At 42.3% G+C, this 19,635-nt stretch overlaps 1 protein-coding gene across 2 annotated transcripts in view; it reads right to left on the bottom strand.

The window, feature by feature from the left end:
- The window catches only part of SCHIP1 (schwannomin interacting protein 1), a 630,453-nt gene that overhangs the window by 483,994 nt on the left and 126,824 nt on the right, over window positions 1-19,635 (bottom strand). For both annotated transcript variants that reach the window (XM_053306137.1, XM_053306138.1), the window contains exons 2-4: window positions 15,456-15,520; window positions 13,861-13,941; window positions 4,594-4,744 (exon numbers count right to left, since the gene is read on the bottom strand). In XM_053306137.1, the coding sequence (XP_053162112.1) occupies window positions 4,594-4,744; window positions 13,861-13,941; window positions 15,456-15,520 (297 nt within the window). The remainder of the gene's footprint in view (window positions 1-4,593; window positions 4,745-13,860; window positions 13,942-15,455; window positions 15,521-19,635) is intronic.

Here is a 19,635-nt window from a genome sequence, read left to right as displayed (position 1 = left end):
GGTTGCCTAGCCCACTTTCAAGTGATCATCAGAACCACCAGGCTTGCCCTCAAGCCCAGTGGTTCCATGGTGCAGCTAGCCCGTCTAATTCCCCCTCCCCTCAAACATAGTTAACGGAGCGAGAGCTTGGTGTGCAGCGACACACGAGTAGATCCCTGACCGGGAGGCTACAAGCAGCCTCCTAGCCTCAGGGGTCTCCCCAGAATGCCCCGCGCACTCGCATGGGGCATCCTGGCACTTCCAGGGGCCAAGGGGCCCCTGATCCCCACAGGCCCCACCGGCTCCATGACAAAGCTGGTCGTCGTGTGAGCTGCTGATCCAGCTGCCCAGGGCTTCCCGACTGCTTGTCTGCAAGTAACAGGCAAAGTTACCATAGATTTTATTATTCATAATTAACCACATAATTTCTGTATCACTGGGTTCATCTGGCAGACTTATTCAGAGTTCAGGGAGATACATGTGCTCCTTCCTACGGAATTTTTTAAATTTTAAATTGTTGTAATGTTTTAACCTTTGTATTTGTTTTTGTTGTATTGTTGTAAACTGCCCAGAGACTTGCATTTTGGGTGGTATACAAATATGTTAAATAAACTGAATAAATCAATCGGATTGGGCAGGGGGGCCTCCAGGAGGTATGGACTTTGGCCCGGAAGTCCAGGGGTAAGAGTGCCTCTGCTCCCAACAAAGGAATGCAGCTCCTCCTCCTTCCTGAATTATCCCACAGAGGCAGCAGGGAAATCCCTACTAGTGCACCACCTCACCAGCTGCTGCCACCCTCGGCTGATATGTCAATGGCAGTTCTCCTTCATTTATGAGAATATTTCTGCCCCAGCCTTTTGTCCCAAATGGTACCCTTGGGGTACCACACACCATCAGATTTACAAAAGATTAAAAGAACAAAACAACAAAATAGTTAAACAAACCACCAAATCACAAAAAACAGCAAGATCATTTACATCAAGCCTAGATCCAAAGAAAATCAGAGCGCTCTAGAAAAAAAAGTGCATCTAAGTAGCACTGACTTAACTTGGTGCCTGAACATTATCTAAGAATAGTTACCTCAGTCTCACAGGACAAAGAATTCCACAGCCAGGGCACCAACAGTGAGAAGGCTCTTACTGCTGCCTGCACCTCTAGCAGAGAGACACAGAGCAAGGTCCCTTCTGACAACTGGCAGATATCAGGAAGATAGCAGCAAATGTGCTTCATTAGCTTTGGCTACTCTCAGATATTGTTACCTGTTTTTTAAGAAGTGTTTTTATAACAGGATTACATTGGATAATATTTTGCTCCCGAGGAAGGCTTCGGCCGACACATGCTAGGCTCAAATAAAACTGTTTATAGCACCATGGGACTTTTGCTTCTTCATTTTCATCTTGTCTGGACATTTACCTATCTAGATATATCCAGATTTGTTACCTTTGTATTTTTGCTTGACAATATGAAGGCATGCAGAGCGCTGACTACAAGAATAGAAGCCTAAAATTAAACATAATACAGACACCAGCAACAATCACTGGAGGTACTGTGCTGGGGGTGGACAGGGCCAGTTACTCTCCCCCTGCTAAATAAAGAGAATCACCACATTAAAAGGGGCCTCTTTGCCAAGTTAGCAGGGATTTAAAAAAATTTCTATCCAAGGCTTACCAAAGTATGAACAATTTACTATATAGCAAAGAGATACACAGTTGGATACTGTACTGGTCCATCGTATTTTAAGCAATAATTTTGAGATTTAAAAACAAAGACACATTTCAACATGCGAAACCAGAAGAAACAGAAAATGACACATTTAAAATATACTTTCTAAATTGGATGTACAATCTGCATCTGAAAGAAGTTAGTCATAAAATTCTGGTTGGTTTTAATGGGTAGACGGAACCTTTATTATCACCAAGTATTCTTTTCATGTTCAAATTGTTCCTGTACAGTAGAAGAGAGACCTCTTGTGGTGTTTATTAAAATGGCACTATATGAGATATAAAAACTGAACGTGATCCAAAAGGGCACCCCATTGCATACCTGCCAACATGTCCCCATTTCCCCACTGGGAAAATAGGGACATGTTGGCAGGTATGCCATTGTTGCTGCCATATTGGGATTAAAAAATAAGGACAACTGGACAATCTTTTCAAATGTGGGGATGGGTGAAAATTCTTCAGAGGCCTTGGGATAGGGAGGGATTTTTTTTTTTTGAAGGGTGGGGGAGCTTATAACAACTCACCTTTGATGGTGGCAGCTGCAGCACTCTTTTCTCTATTTTTCTTTCCTAAACATTTAATGGCTTGGCAGTGGTGGCTGCACTTGAAGTGCTTGGATTCAGTCACCATTTATGCCTTCTGGGGGAAAGTGGTGGCAGGCTCCTGCCAGCTTCCAGGAATGATCCTGGAAGATGACGAGGGATTCAAGTTCTGCTGCTAGTGCCGGCCTAGACGGCACTCCCATTTTTGCTGTCCCCTTTGCAGGAGGTGCAAATGCAAGGTGCCTTTCAGTAGTTTTGTGGGGCTCCGGCTCCACAAAACTGGCTTGAATTTTTTGGCGTGAGGAGTGGGCTTATTGTAACCATTATGCCTTGGGGGTTTTGTTCTTTTACAGCAAGAGCAATGCCTCTGCAGGTTGCTCGTGTTTAATGCTATTTCCTCACATCTCCCCTCCACTCCACTGGAAAGCACCAGGGGATGATGCTACAATATATTGCAAAGCTCTTTCAGGGGCATTGTGTGTGGGGGTGGGGGATTGTGGCACCCTATGTAGCCACAGGAGGCTGTGATTCCCCCCACCCCCAAACACAGCTGGAATGGTACTATATCATGATGTAATGCCATTCCCTGATTTGTTCCGGGGTGGATGGGAACTGGCAGATGGCATTATATATGGGTCAGTACTAATTGTTATAGTTACCATAATCACAGCATACAATTTAAAAACAAAAACAAGACATTTCTGGTGCTGCCACCAGTAAAATCAGTATTCAGTAAGCCTTCCAAACCCCTGATATTCTTTTTAAATGTTGCCCTTCACATTCCTCTTGTTTGTCCCTCCCCCACGGGTCAGTGCTAACAAAAATCGATGGACAATATTCAATCCATTTCACAAGAACAGCTTTCACTTTTTAGAAAAGTCACCTATTTGGCACACACAACATTATCACATAGGGAGGGAAATAAAGAAGGGGACACCAACAACTGGGAATGAACAAGCGACAACTCTATCAAATGAAGGTGGCATACCATGGTAGCTATTAAGACCAGTGTGGAAGGGGGAAAACCTTTTCCCTCTTTTGTGTAAGTCATTATCACAAAGTACCTTGAATGCTTTAGAAGAAAAGCAGTATATACTATAGTAAGTAAATAAAGGGAATGAGTAAATAAATAAATCCACTATCTTATTAGCTCTTCCTAGAAAGTTCTTAGCTGTAAAGTGAACATTCAGCTCTAAATATTGCAAACTAACTGCATACCCTTCCTCAGTTTGGAAGGCTGAGGTTTCATAATATGCACTACATCCTGGCTGTCTTCTCAAGGAGGACAGATTCACTGCAAACTCCCCACTGATACTAAAACTGGGGGAGAGAGAGAGAAACTTCAGAAGAATAAGATCTTGAGTGAAACCTGACTATATCCAATACTGCTCAGCACACCAGTGATTCTGCACACCACTCAACTACAACCCAAAGCCTAACCAAAGTCTAAATCAGAGTGTAGCTGCAACTGCATCTCTAATCTCATAGATCCCTCCCGCAAAAGACACACCAATTTATGCTATCAGGAATTTTTCCCATATTGTTTTGTTCTCTTTCAGCTCCCTATAAGAATGATGGGAGGTCTACTATCCACCACAGCTGCATTTATCAGGCATAAAAGACTGTGGAACCACCATTCTGCAGGCAAAATTAAGACGGCCTATAAGAACTTGGAAGTTCTATGGCATTGCCATGTTCTACCCTTTCACATCTCCAAGCTGCTTCTTCAGGATGCTTAAGTTAGCTTATCCTCTGGCCATCTAGAAAACTGTTTGTCAAAGGCTGGTCCCCACACTGCCATCGAGTGTAAAGAATATAGGTTCAAAAACATGGTACAGGTAGTGTCATTCACTGTGGTCCCTATTCATAAGCACCTGCCTCCATTGAAGTTTCCCATTTGATCTTCCATTCCTTGAAAAGTCCTCCAGTTCTTTTGTAGCCAGCCGAAGAGGATCTTTGGCTATTTTACATTTAGCAGCAAGTTACTGAAGCAAACACAGCTGCCTTTACATGGACTGCAACAAAGCTTTGGATTCAATACAACCGGACCTTTCACAGTCACAGTATAAATACAAATCCAACAGGTATTCATCCATATTGGAACATCAGCGTGTACAATTACCAAGCAACACGTATATACCAAGCACAGTCAAAATCCCTGCTTGCATAGCACCGTGACCAGTTTCATGCCCAAACATAACTTCAGTTTGCAAAACTCCAGATCTAGCAAAGTGTTCCAGGGTCAACAGAGTAGCTAATGCACTGTGAGAATCAACTCTAATGCGTAAAGGTTGTTCCCCATTGGTAACATTTGCAGCAAGAAGCAATTCTAGAAGGGAAACCTTACTTACAGGAGTGCTGCCATCTGACAAGGTGTTCATACTGATAGAACTGCTCAACTTATCAGATGACAAGGAAGGCGGTGACGGACTGCGCTTCTCCAGATGGTCTTGGTTCTGTATATCTTGACGTTGTAGATATTCACGCCATGCTCTCTGAATGCTGAATGTAGTTAGAAATATGGGTGAATAAAGGCACATTTTATGCAGTCACACAAAAATGTATTAATCCTGCCCCACCTAGCCCCAGCAGGAAAGCATGCTTACAGAGCTGAGATGGGATTTTGCACAAAAGCAACATTTGTTTGTTCGATTCCTCCCCTCTCCAAAATTCTTTTCAACTCTAATCTTGTCCACACAATTTTGTCCACTCAAAGCAATGCTGTTTTAGTACTTGTAAGCCAACCTGACGTGTTTTAGGTCAAGAAAAGTGTTCAACACATACATGTACACATTTACATACTGGTTACTTTTTCTAGCATTGTTTGATATTCACAATATTAAAAGAGGTTTCAAAATCTGAGAAATATTTCCAACACTCGGAAATAATATTCAGAAATCAGGTGTTGTTACTTCTCTGTTGTGCTGTACTTTGACACCAGATGGCAGTGTAACAGCAAACAAACCCAATCAGGTTTTGATTGGAATAGATTTATAGGTAGTTAATACAGAAAAACTGCTTTTTGTATAGTATTTTGTGTATTTTCCAGATAACTGTTCTATTGTCTGTAGGTTCTTGTACCATTTTTGTTTTTCTTTTCCCTATATCTTTCTGCTCCTCTGTAACTTAGAAGTTCATTGGCAATATAGGCTAAAAGTCTGAAGTGTTTAAAGAAAGCCAAAGTTCTGTTAATGGAACTGGCCCTGGGGTGTTTGGTCAGAACCCCAATGTTCAGACTTACTGGGGGAATTTAGCACTTAAAGGGGGTCAGCTCCATCAGTTTTAATTTGTGCAAACACTTGGACTCAAGAAATGACTGGATTGAGACAAGGTTAAAGCCACCTAATGGCTCAGCAGGCAAATGCTTGACTATCAAGAGGTTGCCGGTTCGAATCCCTTCTGGTATACCTATATTGGGCAGCAGCAATATAGGTAGATGCTGAAAGGCATCATCTCATACTGCATGGGAGATGGCAATGGTAAACCCCTCCTGTATTCTACCAAAGACAACCACAGGCTCTGTGGTCAACAGGAGTCGGAACCGACTCAATGGCACACTTTACCTTTACCGTTTCAAAATCAAAATAAGAATTTATTTAAAGGGGGATACAAAAAAGAGAATTGTGTGATTAAAGCAAATAAAGTACATTTCTAGATAAATTTACTACTACGAGGCATTTTAGCTTAAAGTCTAATAAAAATACATTTCTAAATAAACCAAATACAATGAGAAGTTTTAGCTTAAGGTCCTAATTGTGTAAGTTCCCAGGAGGGCAAGAGAAAGAGCCTGGAGAGATGGGGATAGCTTGGATTTATGAAAAAGATAGATAGGGGGCCTAAGAGTGGGGCAAGTGTTCATCTTCACCTGATCTGGATGACGGGACTACTGGGCTACAGAATCTTGCTCCTTCAACATGGCAGAGAAGTAGGAGAGTTGTAGAGATTAGTAGAGGGAGGGGTGCCTACGAGAAGGGTTTCTCCCTGGGTCCAGCTTCCTATGGGTGCGTGGCAAGCTGGATGGACTGGCAAATGGGCCAATCTAGGTAGATCTTATTTCAAGCTCTTTTCATGGTGCAAGAGAGCACAGGATGGCATCCCAAGTAAAAGGCACGAGGGAACACTTGTTGTAGCATTGGTTGGAGTCCCGAGTGAAAGGCACAAGGGAGCACACTGGGTTATGGAACTGGGGATACTTATATTCCAAAACGTGCTTTGGGGGCACATTCCTATCGTCGTAATTTGCTGATTAGAGGGGCCAGGGTGGGCCTGGATGGAATGCATTGTGTCTAATCATTCTTCCTGGGTGTAACAATGTGGGGATTGCCTTTTGAGTGCAAGGCTGATTGTGATGAAAATCAGAGTATGCAGGTGTGCCAGCGTGCCGGGACAGGCTCTCCCGTAGTCCTATAAATACTTTCAATGGGCACACCTCTAGGTCCACGTTACTGACTCATCTCCTTTGTGATGGGGAGAACATTACTTCGCTACCTTATCTGCCTTTCTTCCTGCTTGGCATAAGCGGCTCATTAGTGTGTTGTTATCTCCTGTGAAAGGAGGGAAGTGAGCGAGGTGGTTCACTCTAAGTTTAGAGTGGCCTTGTGTGCCAGTTAACTTGCTATAGTTAACTCTTGAGTCTACTTTGCTCGGGTCCCCAGTATAGGGAGGCAGCATGTGTTGGGAAAACCCTGACTCCAACATTAAACCCAGAGTTACCAACCCAGAATTAAATGGAATCCAGGGCTATGTCTGATTCCATTTTTATTAAGGAATCAATTAATGCCTGAACTCAAGGTGAACTGACCAGTACATGACTTGCTTCTGAGACCGATGGTAATTGCTCTGTGAAGGAAGAAGCAATCCAGCATTGTACTCTCAATGTTTGTGAAATGGGTACTCAAAAGAAACACAAAGGCCAGGCTTCGTCTATCCAATGCTAAAATTTAACTTGCTATAAGATAATGTGTGAAGAAGTGAGGAGCTGAGCTCGCATTTCCTCCCACAAGAAGTCTATGTTAATCCTTGTCAATGAGTGCTCTGCTCTGCCCAAAGGGGATACCCAATTGCTGTCTATAGAAATTCCACTCTAGGCAGATGCACACAAAGAAAACATCTATAGATTTAATTCTTCTTTTATTAACACCTTTTAACACCTTCTGGGACGAGGCGCCAGAAATCTTGGAACAAGAGAGGATGCCCATTTGCAAGCTCAGAGATGCAGATTGGCTTTGGGCAACATAGAACAGTCTTCTCCCCCGCAAAAAACAGCAGCTAACAGAAGATGGGATTCAGATCTCCCTGGACTGAGCTAATATCCTGAGCTAATATCAATAATTAAAAGAAAATATCCAGAGAGTAATAGCAAATTGTCACCTTTTTGGGATCCAGAAAGGATGAGGATATTTTGAATAGACTCTATGGAGATCAAGGGAAGAGATAACTATAAAGAATGAGGCTCACTGAACAAAGAGCTAGCAAGCTTTGCCTAACGAGCACATCTGTGCTCAAGAGCCATCCCAGAGTTTGCTGCTAAAGCCGAGGGGCTAAAAGCAGGACTTCTTTCCATGGACAGGAACTGTCTTGACTTCCACTGCGCAGTAAGCAGTCAAGACTACTCAGCCATGGTGCTCTCTCTCTCCGCTTTGCTCTGAGCAGCTGCCCCCAACCTGCTTGACTGCTTGAAGCTTGCACCCCAGGCTCCTGTTCTCCAGCACCCACGTTTCTCCTCCATCTGAAGTCTGCATCGTTTCCAAGCTCCAGCAATGAACAAGTCCCTTGAAGCCTTCTTCGTGAGCCTGGTGAGATGCCTATTCAATGCACAGCACAGCCTGCTCCCTTCCCTCCTCCCTACTAATCACTGCCATCCCTCTCCTAAGCCTTCCCTTCTTCCTTCTTTCTCTGCTTCTCTCTAAATGTTTTATTTGGATTTGTTAGATAGCTGTGATTACTGAGTGCACACACATATGTGAGTTAGGCACATTGCATTACACCTTGAATCAGAAACATGTTTTTAATTTGGATGACTTGTTTGAATTTTATCCTGATGAGCAACTTTCTATAATAAAGCCCATTGTACTTTCTGAGTGTGTCTCCCTCTATCGCTGTTTGTGCGCCCAGATCCTACATGGTCACCATCTCCAAGAACCAATTCAGTTTGTGTATGATGTGACTTTGCCTCGTTCCCTCTGTGCATATAAAGAGTGTGAAACCAGGCATAGTTCACAACACGTGCATCTGGATCCATGTTCCAATTTGCTTTGTTTGTGGCCAAATCTAGGAGCAACTAGCCCACTGCCAACTAAGTGACCTGTTCCCCATGTATACTATAAACTGAGAGCTCACATTGCGATGCAGCTCCTGAGCATATCCAAAGTGCAATCTCCAAGCCTGGAGATACAACTGCAAACAGGGAGGCTCCTGTGAACCTGGTATAATAAGTGTGGCTGGTAACAGTATTTACACAATTGCATTATTTTGAGATGAAAATATAACAAGCATTTCAGCTTTTATTTTAAAGGAGTTGTTTATTACTTACATTTACTGAATGGGTGAAATCCCCTTGGTTAAATTCAGTTGTGGAGGGGACACCTCATTTTTTTAAAGTTGATTTTGTTGGTTGTACAATATTACATTTTCCCCAAAGTCCTAGACTCTAATCTCAGCTCAGAGTTGAGCAAACACTCTCAAAGAGGCTCCAAGGACGAGTGGGCAAGCCCAGTGACATCCCCAGTGACATTGAGGAGGGAGAAACTGTGCTCCTTTGTTTCTAACTATCACTCATATGTTAGTAGCCCTATTTGCATGTCATGTTCAACACTCATACAATCTGTGTATGGTGCACACAGGTACTATTCATTCACATTTTATGTTGAATGCAGGTACAGCATTACACTGTACATTTGAGGGACCTGTACCCAAGTTCACTTTTTAAATGAATGCAAATACAATCATTCACACATGCACATATACATGTGTACAGACATCTGAATGCAGGTGCAAGTTGCAACATAGTGTCTGGAAAAGGCTAGTAAGTTCTTGCTATCATAAGTCACAAGATGACAGCATTTCAGGAAGGATGCTATTCTATGTGGACTCAGCCATTCTGGATTCTTCAACACTCTGATCTGTCTCTACAGGTGATTTTGTCTTTTTCAACTTATCATGCTGGTGAGGAAAGAATGGGAACGGGTCATGACTTTTAGAAGATGAAAAAGAAACTTTCAGTCACAGCCCACCATAGCCAGAAAGCCATGCTCTCACAAGCAGCATGTGGTTTGGCTTCCCCCCCACAGACAATGTGTGGGCTGCTATTTCACATGCCTAGTATGACACTAGGCTTCCTTTTCAAAACAAGGATATTTCTAACTTGGATCCTATTTATTCATAGAACAGTAATACAATACAATATTTTGGAGATAAGACTTAGAGTTTGCTCTTCTGTTTGTTCTAAGGATTTCATTAGCAATTCTATTATTTGTAAACAAGAGAAACATGTTCACTCAATTTTGCGCTTCTTACAGGCAATCCTAGGCATGTTTATTCAAAATCAAGTTTCCAAGTGTGCATGGGATCACAGCTGTAATCTATTTATGAATGGGAAGAACTCAGGTGAAACTTCTAAACAGAGAACTTCTGACTAGGCCTCCCACTTTTACTGCTGCTAGTTTCATAGTGGCAACAGCAGTAGACTTCTTGGAAATGATCATTCTTTCCCATAATGTTCCCCTGAAAATGATGTAGCATCATTCATAAGAGTATCCGGGGGGTGGGTGGCTGGGTGGGAGGGAATGGCATTCTCCAGTTGGATCACTGCTGCTCTGCTGTTGTTGCAGCCTGATAAGCTCAACCTGCCACTTTTGCCCCACTCCACCCCATCCCCCAAATTTGCCAAAATGCCATTTTTGCCACACGAATGGGGCAGCAAAAAGGACAGTGCATTTTAACCCAGAATTAGGCATCCAGTCATTAAAAAAAAGCAATACAAGCAATTTTCAGTAACAAACAAGGATCTCCTATTTACAAACTATACCACACATCCCCACCTGAAAACAATCATATTCCTATAATTCCCAAATTAGGCATTTCTAAGTGACTGCACAGTGGAAAGTGGGGAAGTACTTAGATCATTGTCCCATTTAGAACATATTTATTTTCTAACTCTAATTCACCAGATTTTATTACACAATAGAGAATACAAGCCAGGCTACATCACAAAGTGGACTTTGAACCTTGGAACTGATCTTGGAATTGAAATAAGGAAGCACTTAAGAAAGAAGACAGAACAGTATACAATAGCTTCGACCCTAAAATAAAACTGTGTTAAAATGATGGGTCAGTGAAATATAACACCAGTTGAATTGCCTAAGATAAATCCATAGTACTTAGATAAGTGTTAGAAATGTGGGAAATCCAAGGCAGATTGTATTCATTGTTGGTGAGAGCTTGGAGAAGCTGAAAGGTCCTGGCAATAAGTCTGCATGAAAACTTGCTATTGGGTGTTCAAATATTTCTTCTGCCCTTACTTGATGGGAAAGTAATCCAAGAAAAAGAGTCAAGGCTTTATCATATGAACCTGACTGCTAGGATTGTCTTTGCTAAATATTGGCAACTCCAAGATTTAGAGGATGGTACATTAAACTACTGGATTGACTAATAATGAATAAACTGACAGAAATGAGATGAAATAGGCCTGTGCCAATATTTGCTTCTGACTATCCAAGCAAAATAATCTACACAGTCCTTGGCACTGAATGGAGGTGACCGTTCTCACTGCTGACCTCTGTGTAATGCTGTGTTTTCCCCAGCACTGATGGAGCCCCTTAAAAATAAATGGAGCCCCCTGCCAGCCCCAGCAACCTCTGGGAGGGAGAGTGGGGAATGCTGGGAAGTAGAGTCCTTTCCAGCACTTTCCCCATTTAAAATGATTACAAAATGAGATCACCGGTAACCCCTTTCCAATTCTGTAGAGGGATAATTGTGGAGTACTGTAATAATATGTGAACGCACATGTATGTGTATTTATATGCACAGTAAATATTTAGATATTTTAAAATCATCATATTCTTTCATTGACCCCAATATCTGCCACTCTAAAAGGCATACCCTTAGTTGTAATCTGAAACTTCATGTCTATAAGGCATTTTGTTAATATTTATTATCTAACACATCCCAGCTGTATCTTTTTAAGCTGAAAGTTGAATTCAGTTCAGTAATGCAGAAGTTGCCAGGAAAATCGGAACCAAATTTTGTTGAGTCATACGGCTGGCCATCACATGACTGTTTGCTTAAATGCTTGCTTACTCCGCCTACTATGTAAGGAGCGCTGGAGGTCCAACTTTTACAGCAAAAGATGCATGTGAATGGGGATGCTAAACCCCTTTCAACCCAGAACTTGTTTCCTTGTAGACTATACCCACCTGCCCACCCTCCCAGGAACTCTTTTCCTCAGTGAATCTGCAATACCAGAGGTGAGATCAATGGGGAGAAAAGCACTTGGGAGGAGAGTGAGGAGGGTTGCGCTCTCCATGCCCACTTAAAAATTAGACCATCCACTTAATACATGACTGGGATAGACCTGAGTTTAAACCAACAGATCTGCTGGCTTCACATTTGGATTCCAAGCAACGAAACAACTCATAACACCTAAACTACATGAACATTTGCTCACAGTACTTGTTTTTCATATAGAAATGAGAGTCGGAGGGGGGCCTCAACCCTGATTAGGCCCATGGTATAGGGGGAGGGATGCTCTAACCCTTCCCCTCCACCTTGGTCCCAATCAGAATCACACCCCACCCTCCACAGCTGCCACTTCAATCCAATGGAAACTTCTCTCCTGAGAAAAATAGCAGCCATGGGGAAAGTTAAAGTCTGTCTCCCTCTATGCTGTTGGAAGTGAAGGACTTTGCGCTGTCTCACGTCTCAATGAGAGAGGGGGACAGACTAGTAAATCAGAGGGCTAGAGAGGTCAAGACATTGGTCATCCCTTCTCTACTGCTCTGACACTATCCCTTTAGTATGCAGATTGCTACTCTTAGGGACTAACTTCCTGCCTGCCTGCCTGCCACTTCCTCTTCCTTCTCTTTCCTTTCTTCTCCCTTGCAACATGCAAGCTCCTCTCTCTCCCTGCACCATGTGTGCAGAGATGCATCTGTTTGCATCCAGCCAGCTAGATAGATTAGAGATCCTATCTCTCCACTTTACTATTTAGAATGGAGTTCACTAATAAATACTCCTTATATTGATTTGAAATTATGGACTGGCTCCAAGTTATTTTACTCTCAGCATACACGCATGCCTGGGCAGACTCCACTGTGTTGTGCCTCTGTGCACTCTGCTATATTAGAAGGGTATCTCTTACCAGAGAGAATTCCCAACACATGCAGTAGTCCTGGTCAGGATTTTGCCCCAGCTCTTATTTGTATATAAAAAACAAACACCAGTAGCTGACAATTAAGTGGGAAGAGTATTGTCTAGCTTAGGTCTAATAAAGTGTTTGCATCATATTATCTAGATTCCTAGGATCTTCATTTCTACAGCAAAGCTGCAATCCTATGCAACCTACTTGTGAGAAAGCCTGCATGGGATTAAAGTAAAGGTAAAGTGTGCCGTCGAGTCGATGTCGACTCCTAGCAACCACAGAGCCCTGTGGTTTTCTTTGGCAGAATACAGGAGGGGTTTTCCATTGCCTCCTCCTGTGCAGTCTGAGATGATGCCTTTCAGCATCTTCCTATATCGCTGCTGCCCAATATAGTAACAGCGGGGATTCGAACCGGCAACCTTCTGCTCGTTAATCAAGCATTTTCCCCGCTGCGCCACTTAAGGTGGCTGCATGGGATTAGTCTTCATGTTTTACAAATGCACTCTTAATTACATGAATCTAAAATACACATACCTGCCTAGTGCAGCTGCTCATGCACTTTTCTTAATGAATGCATGTGCTTTGAGACAGCTGCCCAACACAATGATATTTTAATTTAAAATTTAAGTAGGTTTTAAATGTTATCCTAAAGATACTTCCTGGTATCCTGAAGCTGAATGATCCCACCTTCCGTTTGTACTGCAATACTAGACATGGAGCACATTTGGGAGGAGAGAACATGGAGAAGTAAGAGGTTCCAGACTATGGTACCAGATTAGAAAGCAGGAGAGGGTTTCCAGCATTATTATAATCCCTTCTCTTTCTCTTGATAGTAATAAAACTCCAGTCAAGCACTCTTCAGAATTGTCCTCAGTGGCCAAATTATTTTCCCCATCACTCATCAGGAAGTCTCCCAAATTCTTTCCCACTTGGCCTTTTTTTTTTTTTTTAAAGAAACAGCCCTGGTTTTCGGTTTTCCTTCAGATTTCTCTAACCAGAGGTGATATGTGAAATCTCCTTCCCAATTTTTATATTACATTTACCATCCATGGTAATTCTTAATTTATGGTGTTATATGGGGTCCAATATGCTCCCATTATAATTTTCTGTTGAGTTAATCTTAACCTTAAACCTAAGGATGAAAAATGAAGATACTTAAAAATCCAAGGCAATCAACTAAACTAATGCATCTCTCCAGAGCTCTGGCAATGTTGCAATATTTCTAAAGCAAACATAAAAGAACAGACTTTATATCACTTACACTTTCACTTTTGATTCCAAGGGTTGTAAATTAATGTGATATTTCTCAATATTATTCTCCACATCCATAGCAAGCTGGTGGCTGTAAAAGAGAGGTTATCCATTAAAATCTATTTCAGCATGACATTTCTATAGGCACCATGAAAATCTATCCATTTAAAGGGGAACATGCTTCAGCTGCTTGCTCTAAAATGGGTCTCCCTAGGACAAGGAGCAGGGAAAAGTTTCAGCAGAGGTCTAACAACCAGCGTATCCTAAAATGCTGACAAATACAATTAGTCAATATTGCATTGACCTTTTCTTGAATTCCATTTCTTGACGATATTGATAGCCATTGCTCTAATACACCATCGCAGTAATTTCTTCTTTTTAAAAAAAAATTTAATTAAACACATCAAAGAGAAAATGGAGCCAAGAAATTATGCCTATTTGCTTACAACACTACGTACAGGCTGATCTCACTTACTGCATATACATTAGAGAATATCAAACAAATTATAATTGTGTACAAATAAATTAAAATACACAAGCTCATGAAAATAAAAAAATAGAGGTACTTCCTAAGATATAATTAAGTACTTCTCTCATTATGCATGGCTTTTTCAAAATGCAACAGAGTATTTAAGATGTAATAATGTAGCCAATTTAACAATATTCCATACTTTACTTACCCATTCAAACTAGCAGGTTCTGCTACTACTTTTCACACTGGAAGTGCAGCAGAGAACTGGACCTACTTATGCAATTGCTAAATTTAATATGGCTACATCAGAATTAGGGCAAAACTACATAATATAACTTGGGGAACATGCTGGGGGGTAGGAAGGGTCTTTAACGCATATCCTCCACAAGCTCAATCTGGATCCACCACACACAGCTGTTATTTGCCAAGTTTAAAAAGTTCCCATTGGAGCCAAAAGAAATTTTTCCTTGTCACATAGCAGCCCAACCCCCTTCCCAGTCCAGATGGGGCACATGGCAGTGGCATGGTGTTAAAGCCCTCCTACACCCTCCTTCCATTAGTCTCAATGTGGCTGCAATTAGTGCTAATGACAAGTATAATGTAACATATAGTTTATCCCTTAGATTCAATTCTGCCTTCAGCTCTACAGTGCTAGGAAATCATGAAAACCTTGGATGGCATCCAGACATTCAGTGGAACAGTGCTCCATCACTAGAAGCTCCTTTTGTGAAGACAAGGAGAGTTGCTCTCACACAAGGGATCCTGGCATGAGTGGTACTCTCCTTCCATTCATGGAAAGAGTGCCCACCAATGAAGTAATGCTCCGCTAAAGGCCTGAATGCTACCCCTTAATCCCTGCAAAATGTCTTCAAATAAGAGGACTTATTATATCATCAAAAAGCTGAATAAAAAACGTTGTTTGCATAAAAAATGAATTCATCTTAAATTAATATACCAGAGCTGTCCACTAAATTCCATATCAGCCCACCAATTACAATTTGCTCAGACTAATTAAAATTGTTCCCCACTGAGAAACTAACTTAAGGCTGTAGCTGAACTGAGTTACGCTTGAAGCCCTTATTAAAATCTGTGCAGGCCAAAACTTGGCAATCCAAGTAAACTCAAGTACTTACTTTTCAAGTAAATATTTGCCATCACTAACTTGCTCCAAGGTATGCTGCAGTCTTTTGAGTTCTTCCTGTGGTGAGACAAAAATAGCAGATGCCAACATATTAGCCTAATTTTGTAAATATTTATCTTGAAGCAGGGCACTGAAATTCTCATAAGGATGGGACAGCAAAACAGCTGGAGTTGTGGTTGCTGCATCTGTTCTAAATATTTAAAAGAGTGTGTCATTTGAGTGCCACAGCAAACTACACATTACGTTAAACACGTAGTTTGGCTCTGTGTGAATGTAACTAGGGAGACAAATCAGTTAAAATTTGGGTTCTAGTTCCCCAGCAGTTTTTTATTCTCTAGTTCAGTCTTGGTTCAGATACTAACTTTAAAAAATAGTTCAGTAACCAGTTTAGACACTCTGAACTGGTTTTGAACTAGTTCATGTTGACTAATGTTGAACCAGTTCATGTTGACTAATAACAACCTCTTTTGCTTGTGTAACCTTCTACTATTTCTCCCATCACTAAAACGAATTGGAGCCAAATTCAAAGGACACCATAAGCTGTTAAAAACACTTGTTAGTCAATTTGATACTTAATATTTTACAGGTATCATACCTTTATGTATTTAATGTTTTAAAAAACCCTCAAAAGATGACTATTCACAAGGGTAGAAACAAAGCAAAGCAAACCCTGGGGTCTCAAAAATTTTGTAATCCATGACATGGGTAAAGCAGCATCCTCAAGCTTATCTGCAGTTCTTAAGACCCAGTCTCCATGGTTCCTGTTGCTGCTGACTCTGTGGCTGAATGAATGATGCTCCAGTAAGCTGGCATTCTCTTCTCCTTTTCAATAGTTCAGTCTTTGCCCTCTCTCTTATCACCTTGCCTAAACTCTTCATAATCATAATCTAATTTCTTCTCAAGATCTCCTTTTCCCTCCTCCAAATTCTCTCTCACACAAGCCCTATTCACATGCTATGTTCCAACACTCATATGAGTGCACGCTGGTGCAGTTATTCACAGCTTATGTTGAACACTAGTACAGCAGTATGCTTTCTATTTGTACCAAGCATTTGAGAGGGGTTAACCAGGTTCATTTTTAAAATAAATGCAGGTAATTAACACGAAAACAAATATGCAGACAACTGAATACAGCTGCAACATAATGTCTGAACAGAGCCACAATCTTTTTCTTATGGCAACCCTCCAGGGCTAAAAAATAATTCAATGCACTCCTCATCCAACAGAGGCAGGGATGTAGTGTAGCTATAATTGAACAGGTATCCTTGGGCCCTAAGGGAAAGGGGCCAAGAGTGTAGCTATCATTGAACAAATGTCCCTGGGCCCTAAAGGAATGGGGGCAGCTGCACTGGGAGTGTGTGATATTATTGCACAGGAATAGAGGTGTGCAAATCGATTCTAGTTCAAATCAATTCAAGCTCAAATCAGGCTGTTTTGAGTAAGGATGTGCTCAAAACATTTTGAAGACCATTACGGAAGCCTCTAAAACATTTTGGCCACCAGGGCCATTTCAGGTTTTGGAGGTGGCAGGGATGCTCCCTTAATGGCAGGGGAGGGTGCACTTACCCCTCTTGCCACATTCCCCCTGCTGGCGCTCCATTGTATCAAAGCCCCTCGAGGCGGCAGCGTACCTCCCTGCCTCCCCGTTGCTGTCCTTGGTCAGAAGTGGAATGCGGAGGAGCCGTTCCCTAGTTTTGAGTGATTCAAACTCAGAATGAAACACCCTTCAAATAAAGAGCCTGATTCAAGTTTGAATCAAAGTGACCCCAATTTGAGCTCAAATTGGTTCCAGTGATTCGAGTGCCATTCTGGCAGTCTTTTCCCCCCTAGCTGATTGGTTTTCTGGCACTGGCTTCTGATTGGCTTAAGAACTCCTTGCTCCTTGGTTGGCTTGTGTTGTATTCTATCCAGCATCTTTTTTGTTTTGTTGTTTAGAAGTTTGTCCAGTGGGGATCCTGTAGTGTGTGTGGGGAGTGAAGTCCAAAAAAAGAAAAGAAAAGAAAAAGGGAAGGAAAGGAGAAGGAGAAAATGGAGTTGTTTCTGAATAAACTCTTAGTTAAATCTATATAAGATTACTTTGTGTTTGTTAGGGAGGCAGCTATAAAACAGCTTTTTATCATATCACCCAACACCCAAAAATAAATGGACAAGTGGGCAATTAAATTTTTGTGTTTACCTTTCCCCCCAAATCCCATAGGATCTGAAGCTGTTCATTTAAAAATCTCCATAGGATTTTAAGCTGCTCATTGCTGAATTTTTACATGATGTTTTAACACACAAAACATAGAATAAAAAAGCAGAAAAATATAACATTAACCAATAATTTAAAATTTAAAAAGGAATGAGAGGGCAAGTATTTATTTTTAAACATGTTATTTGCTTGCACTAATATGACATCCTCCAGAATTCTGTAGGGAATCCTCTAAAAGTCTTAATTGCCAGAGGGGAAAAAGCTTTAGGCTCAGCCTAAAGAGAAGGCTTACCTAGGGAATGCCTTAAGTAAAGTACTAAAATGTTTATTAATCAGGCTTTCATATCCAGCCTCCCCCTCCAAACTCATTAGGGCTTTCTATAAATATTCATTTCCCCTTTCTCAAGTAGAATTCTATCCTGACTTAATAAAAAGGAAAAGGTTTAGCTTGCCTGCATAGGATAAATAGTAAGAAAATGATCAAGGACACTTACAAACAATTGCAGCCTCAGTCTAATGAGGCCTTGTTGTCGCTGGACAATAGTCTGTGGGTGAGAACCTTCTACTTGAGCACCAGACTACCAGCCTTAGTCCCTGTCAGCCAGTCTCAACTGCTCCTCCTCACCTTCTTTTCAGATGACTCAATAGAAAATAATATTTCCTTCATATATTTTCTCCAGAGCAAAGAGAAGCCTTCATAACCCTGTTTCATTATCGAACCACGTACTCTGAACTGGTTAACATGTTTTCTTTTTTGGTGGGGGGCGTTAGGGGTTTTGTCCTCGTGCAGGTTCAAGTCAGCCTTGAGATTTTAGCTTCAGGTTCATTTCTGGTTCACTGAAAAAACTTCTCTGAACTGGTTTCTGAGTTTGGGTTTGATTCAACTCTCCAGCTGCAATGTAAACAGCAGTATGGAAAGGGATCAGAACTGGGACTGCAAAGGGGCTTTTACCTCCACCATAGTTATAGCAGCCACCGTAGCTGCTATTTGTGTTACAAGTAAGCACATAGGATCAAACTGTGCACTTCACATAATGAGGCTGTTCTCACACGCAGGCAAAACTGGGCTAACAAAGCCAAGCCTGGTCTTGCCCACACGTGAGAATCGCCGGGATTGTGCCCGATCCCAGCGGTGCCTCAGCGGCAAACCCAACAAGCCAGCCACCCTCCTAAACAGGGTTAAGAGAGCGAGCGTTCTCTTAACCCCATGTTGCTGATCGTCAGCTGGAACTCTGCTGGGCTCCCAGATGGCATCAGGAGGCTCCCCATAATGACCATGCACTTGCACAGTACATTATGGGAGTTCCAGGGGCCTCCCAGCCCCTAAGCATCCCGGCTGCTGGTAGCAGCCTGCGAATGTCTGGGCGATCAATCCTCTCACCCACCAAAAATAGGACCAGGATCGTCTGCAGGGCAGGTAAGCATTTTAAGGCTTCCTCCCCTGCAGCGTGGAGCCCTTTATCCGTGATCATGAGAAAAGGCTCAGTGAGTTCTTTGGCCTTTGGACACCAGAAGCCTTGAACCAGGGACCTCTAGCAAGCATACCCAGGCACCTTACCTGGTCACCATGACAGTGCGCTAGAAGAGGGAACTGCTAGTCTCCCCTCTGCTGCACTTAGACACTACCAGTGCTAGTAGCCGGAGGAGGATAGTAATGTAGCCTAGAGACACACAGCCAACAGAGTCCCACATGACTCTATAACACCAGCAGATTCTAGCCTGGCTCTTTAGTCTGAGCAATCCATTGCTTGAGTGAAGACCTCACCAAACTGCTTTCAAATGATCCAAGCACACAAAAAGCACACATAGGGAAAGGGTTTGCAGGGAGAGTGGGCTTAGCCCGCTCTCCCCGCAGACGAGCAGGAAAGCAGCCCTGGGGGCCAGATTGGCCGCCCACGTGACTGCCGGCGGGGGCTGCAGGGACTGGGGGCCATGCGGCCTCCGGAAGTTCCAGGATGCCCCACGCAAGTGCACAGGGCAT

The sequence above is a fragment of the Hemicordylus capensis genome, chromosome 3, assembly GCF_027244095.1.
Source record: "Hemicordylus capensis ecotype Gifberg chromosome 3, rHemCap1.1.pri, whole genome shotgun sequence".
Lineage (NCBI taxonomy): Eukaryota > Metazoa > Chordata > Lepidosauria > Squamata > Cordylidae > Hemicordylus > Hemicordylus capensis.
This window is presented reverse-complemented; position numbering and strand designations above follow the sequence as displayed.